Source organism: Periplaneta americana, chromosome 14, assembly GCF_040183065.1.
Source record: "Periplaneta americana isolate PAMFEO1 chromosome 14, P.americana_PAMFEO1_priV1, whole genome shotgun sequence".
In the NCBI taxonomy this organism is placed as follows: domain Eukaryota; kingdom Metazoa; phylum Arthropoda; class Insecta; order Blattodea; family Blattidae; genus Periplaneta; species Periplaneta americana.
Genome location: NC_091130.1, coordinates 50,423,257 through 50,432,660, shown reverse-complemented (window position 1 = coordinate 50,432,660; position 9,404 = coordinate 50,423,257). Strand labels below are relative to the sequence as shown.

Sequence of the window (9,404 nt, the reverse complement as noted above, 5' to 3'; positions counted from 1 at the left end):
AATTGTCCAACTTATGTGGTCCTAGTCTGGAATTCATATCTTTATATTTTCTTTCTATGGAAATTTCAATTCTGAATAATGACTAGTTTGAAACAAATTGTTACCTGAATAATCCCTCGCGTTATATCTGATATTTGTTACACAATACGAAAAACTGCGAAGTAAATATGGCCGAACAAATGATAAATTTGGATTATTAAGAAATCTGGAACGTCGAGTGTGTGTATTTCTATGAAAATTTCCTTTGGAGCCAGAGCCATGATTTGAGAAAATATCAATTACAAATTTATAGTTGTTTAGTAATATTCTAAAACTTTTCATACAGATCACCTATTATACAAGCTATTATACAGAGCTTTATTTATATAAATCTTATCCGTTCACTCAGTGTTTTACGTCTGGGCTACCGCTCATGCAACTCCAGTAGTTTAATTTCACTTCACCACCCGTTGCCCGACAATAGCCTACATATCTGAACCTGTTCTCTGACCGTCTCATGACAGTAGGCCTATACATTCATTCGCGAAAATGTTAGACAGTTGATTCTTAGTATAGAGCAACGAATTTTCTGTGAAAAAGTTATTTTAAATATGAATTAGTTCGTCATGCACGTGCGGAATTTATTCAGACATTTTCTGATCAATTGTCTTCTTCCAAAACAAGAATTCACTAAAAGCCCTATCATGCAAAAATTTCTATCTTCCGGTTCAGCGCAAAAAAAAAAAAAAAGTGAAAACGTAGAGTTTTAACACAGGAACACTAGACGAAATTGGCGCAAAACTTAAATGTACTCAAAAAAATTCACAAAGTTTACAAAATTAAATCAGAAACATCATAGTGGCAGATTTTAATCGTGTCAATCAGAATGTGTTTTTTCGATACAACGGCTGTTTTGCCGAGGGAGGACGACATTTCCAGCATCTTGTATAAGGTACGATTTTATACAAGTTTTTGGAAGCGGAGCTGAAGTAGGGGCGACGCCGGCTGCTGCATGCTTAGTAGCCGAGACGTAAAACACCGCGTGAGCGGACAAGATTTATAAATAAAGACCTGTAGTGTGTATTTTTATATGTCTCTGTGGGGATACAGTTACAAAGGATATCAAAAACAGAATGGGAAATGATTAAAAAAATACGAAGTATTTGCTGAATACTCGAGATTTTGCAAACTCTCCAATATTCACTACACATAATTTAAAAAAAAAATGTTCTCCTTTTGTTTTTCAGGGTAACTATTTCATCGAAAATAGCATCGCAAATACAAGCAATATCAGCAAAGATATTCCTCGTGGGAACTATCGTGCTGTGTTCTCGGTGAAACAGAACGAAACGATGATCTACATGCTAGAGCTCAACTGGAAGATCGAAGACAAGACAATTCAGAATCAATAACATTACCCACTGTGTAACACACTGTATTTTCTGTACGATGAATTAAGCCAAATAAACCGCATGCAGCATTAACATTTTGTTTCTTATTCTGTGTTTCATGTATACTTAGAACCGTTTTGCTCATTTCTATAGATATTTACTAGAGTTGGATCCTCGATAATTTCGATATATCGATATTCTATCCTCGATGCGTGGGAAGTACTTTCTCAATGACAAAATTGAAATTCTAACGATGATAGAATTTGATGACAGAAGACATACACAACAAGAGGTGTGCACATTTTTTAATTAAATTCATCCAAATCATCCACCTATTTATCTGTTAACTGTGCGCGCAATAGAAGCGAAATTCAGGCAACATAGACATATCAGATACATAAATAGTATATTATGTAACAAGTTAATAATGTTATAATTTATGGCACGAGTCAATTTTTAGGGAACGAGCGAAACGAGTTTCCTAAATTTGACGAATGCAATAACTGTATAACATTATAAACGTGTTCCATACGTTATTTTTTGTACTACAGCATTATAAAACAATTAATAAAAAATATCAGATTTGTAATGATTGGTAGTTAGATTTCATGGTCTATGTCTATGCAGAAAGAGGTTGCTATGACAACGTGATGTATTAAATTTTATAGCATGGTAAATCGCTTCATAATATTACATTTATAGCACAAGTTATGCCGTTATAATAGAAGTCATAACGTTTTAGTTGGCATGGTAATATTTTATGGCCCTGGTACGATAATGTGGCATATTATACACGATTTTCACTAATGATGAATACTATTTATAATGCTGGAGTACAAAAAACATCTTTTTCTGTTTAGAATAGCTTGTTTTAGGTTGATTTCGTCAATAAAACTACTTTCATAGCATAGATTAAGAGTGTGTGAGAATAAGATTCTTAGAAAAATATTTGGAGCTAAGAGGGATGAAGTTACAGGAGAATGGAGAAAGTTACACAACGCAGAACTGCACGCATTGTATTCTTCACGTGACATAATTAGGAACATTATATCCACACGTTTGAGATGGGCAGGGCATGTGGCACGTATGAGCGAATCCAGAAATGCTTATAGAGTGTTAGTTGGGAGGCCGGAGGGGAAAAGGACCTTTGCGAAGGCCGAGATGTAATGAGAGAATAATAATAAAATGGATTTGAGGGAGGTGGGATATGATGATAGAGACTGGATTAATCTTGCTCAGGAGAGGAACCAATGGTGGGCTTACGTGAGGGCGGCAATGAACCTGCGGGTTCTTTAAAAGCCAATTGTAAGTTTTGTAAGTAAATAACTTGAGGTCAGAATTAGACTTTTGGGTAATCTACCGTGTCTGGAACCTGACATTTCCAGCGCTTCGGAACTACATCAGGGTAATACCCAGAAGGCTCGCCTACTCGTTACGCCAGGCTAATCTTGACTAGGTACTGTGTGCGCGTGCGAGAGAGGTTTTACTTCATTTCCTACCTTCAAAATAACTCGGACATCCTCAACCGATTCTCACGTGAAATGGTATCTCTTAGTCTTACATAGTCCATGCACGCAGTGCAGAAATCTACCTATCGCTGCTTTAGCCTTTCGGATAACAGGACGTCTTAACTCGCTGTTAAAATCACGTTGGACGCACAGGATACAGACGTATGACATTTCGACTCCGCGCACTTTAATCCCGCAGTCATACTTATAATTTTATTATTACTAACATTTCCTTGAAAATGTGACTATTTCGTCATGACAGTTCACACTTCTGTGAATAAACCTGACGACGTGGTGTTGAGAAGCGCAGACCCGTCGAGGACACTTGGCACCTCCTGAGTCTTCTGATTCATCAGCAAATACTGACGCTCACAAACCATCCGTTGTGTTGTGTATCAGAAATAGTGATGAGACGTAGTATATGCAAATGCATATTTATATCAGAGCTGCATATCTTTATGAAACTTATGCGAAAGAATGGGTAAAACGGAGAAAAATTCTCTCCGGCTCTACGTGCTGACGCTTTATCCACTAAGCCACACCGAATTCCAGTTCCGATGCTGGATTGAATCTTTCTCAGTTTAAGTTCTAACTCTCAGTTTCTCTTTGGTGGCCTACTCTCATGTAATGGGCCACAGAATATGTGACAGTGGCACAATGTCCAACACACTATGCACAGAGGTGTACTCATTACGGTGACTAAGTGGCCGGGATCCAATGGAATGAGCGCCGTCTTGAATCACTAAGTGATTAGTAGAGACGAGAATTCCATGCAGATGCATGTTTTATAGGAACATAGAACATAGCTCAAACTTAGTACTTATCCATGTCATTACTTTCTGGTTCCAAATATGTGTACTTTTTTCTTGCATATTTGCATGTTTTGGCCTTTTTGGGGATAAAATATGGATAATGCATATTTAAGCAATTTTTAGCTTAATCATGCATATAATATACATTACATTCAGTTTAAGTGCATGTTTTAATGGTTTTGAGCGGACACAGTTTCTCGATTTTTAAGTTCCTTATTTTAGCTTCAGGAATCAGGATTGAAGAAAGAAAAGAAACAAAAATTAAATGACAGAAGTTCAAGTTTGCACCCATAGCTTCTTGCGATATAGAGAGATCATTCTCTGCCTACAAACACATTGACTGACAAGCGCAGAAATCTGAGAAACCGATTTATAAATGTTAGTTGTTAATTGTGCAAAAAAAAAAAAAAAAAAAAAAAAAATGAAGTGAAAAAAGAAATTTGGAACAAAAATGAAAGTGCACATTTTAATATATTTTTCACTTGATTCTGCATGTTTCATAGTTTAATAGTGCATGAATGCATGTATATTTTGGGATTTTATAGTGCATGAAATTCTCGTCTCCAGTGATTACTTATGCGTATGATATTCATGATGTACCGAAGTACGATATGATATTTCCGTGCAGGAATCCTGCGTTATCATATGATAAAGGATGAGTAGATTAATAATTCAAGACGGCGCTCATTCCGTCGGATTCCGACCACTTAGTCACTCGTAATGAGTCCATCTCTTCTTTGATACCTTGAAACTCCGGTAAATCTTCCCTGTGCTGATACTCTCGGAAAGAGCAATCTTGTATCCATTGAGAGTAAACATGTTGGTTGCTATAGTAACCATCGTGCTTTATTTTATCGTTTGCTACAAATTGATTATACGCCAGTTCCCATTTTCGCTGCATGCCTCGACATTATGAAGTTTCTCGCTTCACTCAAATTCACTCGCGAATTTTTCCAATTTAACTTGTCGACTGCTGATTGGTGCCTAATTAAGATCATAGCCTGGTTCATTACGAATCGTTTGACATCACAGCGAATGTTCCGTCGCTAACCATTCGCATTTTCGAGTTAACATTGCCTCGGCTGCTGCGCGATCCCCTCCTGCGTATCGTTAGCTGACGTCACCTGCTTCAACTCAAGGTCACGTTGCATACATTCATCCGTTGCCTGTCCATCTCCGTTTACTTAATTGGAATATGTTTTTTTAGTTCAGAAAGTATAGGCGCGACAAACTCGTCTGAAAGTTTTTCGATCGATTTTCTGGGATGGCACCGTAATACTGGACCGGACTTGTAGATATATTTAAAAACATAAAAATAAAATATGTACGCTTATTGAAAATTTGAATGTTGCGTTTCACTATACAAATTTAGTTTCTCCTTCTAGTGAGCGACTTCCCAGGGCGTCGAGATGCACAGTTCCAGCCCCTGTCGTGTATTTTAATAAGAGTTTTCCTAATGTTTGTACTTTCGGTAAATTTTATTGCTTTCATTTCTTTCTCTCGCTCGTTTTATTATTGCTATTGCTAAGTTGTTGCCAATGTATACATTATTTCCTAGTCAGTCTTTAACAATACACAACATTCTTATTAATTATGTCAAATCATTTTATTGTTTTGATAGAATCAATAGGAACAAATTATGGAAAATCTTATTAAATAAAGACATGCCCCAAATTTTTGTAAAAGCAATGCAAATCGTATACTGTATACGGGTAAAAAAAATAACAATATAAATACATAGTTCAAAAAATGAACATACAGAAATCAATTGCGGGGTCAGACAAGGGTATCCAATGATGTTCATACTTTTTAACATGTATATTGACGAAGTGATTAATGAATGGAGAACTAATTTAAATTATCATTTGGAAGTAAATAGTACCGCAATTGATATTTTATTTGCTGATGACCAAGTGCTAATCAGAAAAAGGAGCATCATCTGCGGACCTCTGGAAAAAGAACTGAGGAAGAGACTAGTGAAGTGCTTTGTGTGGAGTGTAGCATTGTATGGGACAGAAACACGGACATTACGACTAAGTATTTTGAATATGTATTACGCCATTTGTAATTTTAGTTTTAAAAAATTTCATATTTTTCTCAGAAATTTTAATTTTTTAAATTTTAAAACAATGAGTCGACAAACTAAACTCCAATTCTATGAAGTTACTTTAGGATAAAGTTACCTATTTCTGTGATATCCCTAATCCCATGATACTTTTTTAAAATTGAATGTCTGTCAAAGCTTTGCCGTTCGACTAGCGCCAGACATCTTTCTCGAAAGAGTGCATCTTTCGCCTACTTTTGAGACATCGGTGAACTTCCTCGCAAGATACGCAATCCCATGACATTCAGTGAAAAAAGTATTACGGAATTAGGCAACTTTACTCTAATTCCTGTGTTACTTTATGCGTTAGAAAATTGGATCCTGAAGGAAACAGAAGCAGCTGAAATGAAATTTCTGCACAATGTGACAGGATATTTCCACCTAGGTATGAAAAGACATATAGATATACGAGAAGAACTGCAAGCACTGTTGAAAAGATAGAAGAATACAGAAAAAGTTGGCTGGAACATCTTTCTGGAATGGAGGAAGACCGTGCAGCCAAGAAACTGTTAAGGGGAAACTCCACTGAAAATCATGAAAGTTTTCCAAAAAAAAAAAAAATTATTGGCTATTTCACTTCTTTAGAATGTATATTTTCATACCCAAATGGATTTAGTTCAATTCTGATTAAACATATGTTTATTTTTAATGAAAGCTGTAAGGAGGCGTGGCATTTAAAGAGCTGTCAAAATTATTTTTTCATCAAAGAATTCTTTTTTACTAATTTATGGTTACAAATCTACTAACTTTTTGTTCTAAAGTTGGCTCCCTGAAGTTACTAGATGAATGTAGCGGAGGAGAATTTTAGTAAATACGTCTTACATAAATATTCATTTTACTTTCAAATCCATTTTACCGTAAGCTTATTTTTTTTATTCAACACCAACTTTTTTTATCCCAAATATTAATCAATCTGGATTAAATTTTTACTGCAAGAATTTGTGAGGTAGCTGCACCTTTCTATGCATTTATTTTTGTAAGAAATGTTGCTAGTTTATTTTATTAATATTTTTTCATGAATCATACACAAAAATATTTCCAAAATTTAAAAAAAAATTTAAAGTGAATAAATCAGATATTTCATAAAATGAATGCATAAAAATTTTTCTCTATGTCTTGTGAATGTAACCAAGAAAAGGAAGCTTAAAAATTGAGATCTACTAAAAACGTGGGTTCGAATATATTTCTAAAAAAGAAAGTAGAAAAAAAATCAAAAGCCAAAAACATTTGAGAATTCAAAATTTGGATTTTGTTAGTCCTTTACATAGTGAACATGGTCTCAAAATATGTTCGAAGAAAAATTATTAGGAAAAAAATTGCCATTTTTAGTGGAGTGTCCCCTTAAGGACGTAAAAACCGCCAGAATGAGAAAATGTTGGACGGATCTGTTTTAACCTGCATATGAATAGAAACAAACCACTCTATTTAACCTCATGAAAGATGATGATGATGATGGATTATTATTAATATTATTATTATTATTATTATTATTATTATTCAATGTAATGAATTAATATTATCTGGTGCTTATCATCCCATTTTATCTCTTAATATATTTTATATTTAATTTTTGTGCAGGTTGGACGATTTCTCTACGTGCTTGTAATCGTAATGAGCGTGGAACTCGGCAAAGTGCAATAAAAGAATTGCAGCATTCAGGGAGCAAGAGGTTAATGGTTCGGCACTGCATATGAAGGTACTGTAACAATTTGTTTTATTATTGGGATCTTTCGTAGGGATTAAGTCTCTTTGCAAGCAAGATTGTCCCTACACATAAAATTGATTTACAGCCCATGACGAATGTTATGACGCTCATTTCGTCACGGAGGTTATTAAACTATATATGGGTCTCGTTAAATGTGCAACAAGAGCTCGTCAGAGTACAAAAAATATAAGACGAATTCAGGGCACTTTAATTCAATTATGACGAGGTATGGCGTGTCCTTTTATTCAGTGGCACGTGGACCTAAATATAGACAACAGAATTACAATACCACGTCCACATGGGTCTGTCAAGAAAGGACTCTCCCTGTCTGAAACAGAACACGCAGCAATTGTCCAAATTTGCGTTAAAATATGACCGCAGATAACTTCAATTCGCGTGAAGATGCACATACATAAACAATCTGTACTTAAATTACCAGGTTTATTTATATCCGTTTTGTACAGTACGTGTGTGTGTGTGTGTGTGTGTGTATGTACTTTTTTTTGGTAATGTGATTTTATGTTTGTGTGCTACTTTCTGTTTGCGTTTGTGCTTTTGTATCTATTATGTTTGTTTTGATTTGCATCAGTGGCGGCTGATTGACTGAGGCAAGTGAGGCCGGGCCTCAGTCACTTGGCTTAACTGAAATCAAATTTTGTGTTTTCATATAATGTATTAGTTGTTTGAAAGAAAGCATATATCGCTGTAGAAGCATTTGAAAACTTTGATGTATATAGAACTGTTTTTCAGTAAAATTTGTTCCTGAGGCCGGGATCGTTCGTTCCGGTCTCGCTTGTGATGTATATAGACCTGTTTTGCAGTAAAATTTGTTCCTGCGGCCAGAATCGTTCGTGCCGGGTCTCGCTTAATGCATTTCATGTCCTTTCGCGGGTTTTGAGTTTGCGCTTAAAACGTTGTAGCTGAGGCACAATTCGTCTGGCCTGGTCAGATTTCACTCGTCCCATCCATGGGCCGGCCTCAAGGGTTGAGTGGGGTGGGAATAGCAGTGGTGACTTGTCTTCCTAACTAGGCCATAAATAACAAAATTCCAGCTCTTTGGCAGGCAGAGACCCACTCGATTTCTCCCCTTATGTCTCAGTTTATGACATATAAGCGAGGGCGTAGTTCAGTAGTGAATGTGGGCCAATGTTGTTATGTATTTCGGGAAAATATAAACAGAAACAAATGAGAGAAGTAATGCTGGTGCAGTTAATTCATTTTTAGAGAGTCCTTTTTTGAGAAGAAATAATACTGAAAGAAAGGAAGTTTTGAATAAAAAGAGAGACTACCGAGATACCTACGACATCGCTGATAATTTTTCTCACACATAATCTTAAAACGCGAGTTTCTATTGCATCCTGGTATGGGCAACATAAATGGTTATGTGGTAATGTGATGCAAAATAAACTTCTCTTGGCCTTGTTTGTTGCTGTCAAAGAAAAAAAATAAAAAGAAAAGAAAGAAAGGGGAATTTCAACACATATGGGTTGCTTCATCACACTGAAACAATCACTGAAACTCAGAGCATAACAGCTTATTTGGTGAGTGAAATTATTATTTTTCATTGATAATAATAAGAATAGACTAATAATAATAATAATAATAATAATAATAATAATAATAATACAGTAATAATGATATTAATAATATAATAACAATAATAATTAATATCATAAACAAACATTTCCTATCGGAGGCAATTAAACTAGTTGCATCTGGCCTCACCGAGGATTTCGATCACCGGCCGCTACTGATTTGCATCTGTGTGTTTGTATGTGTAATTTTCTTCTGTGCCTTATGTGTTTTTCATTTGTATCTGTGATTTTGTCTTTGTGTGTTTGTGTTTCTGTCTGGTGTTTTGTCTTCGAGTACTTATGTGTCTGTGTTTATATGTTTATTGTTTTC

At 35.4% G+C, this 9,404-nt stretch overlaps 2 protein-coding genes across 2 annotated transcripts in view; one reads left to right on the top strand and one right to left on the bottom strand.

Annotated features, from left to right (window-relative positions):
- Positions 1-1,451, top strand: part of LOC138713985 (uncharacterized) — an 8,200-nt gene extending 6,749 nt beyond the window's left edge. Inside the window, exon 4 of the mRNA XM_069846561.1 lies at positions 1,227-1,451. Coding sequence (XP_069702662.1) covers positions 1,227-1,391 — 165 coding nt within the window. The 3' untranslated portion in view covers positions 1,392-1,451. The remainder of the gene's footprint in view (positions 1-1,226) is intronic.
- The window catches only part of LOC138713986 (noggin-1-like), a 162,342-nt gene that overhangs the window by 72,677 nt on the left and 80,261 nt on the right, over positions 1-9,404 (bottom strand). The gene's annotated exons all lie outside the window — the stretch shown is intronic.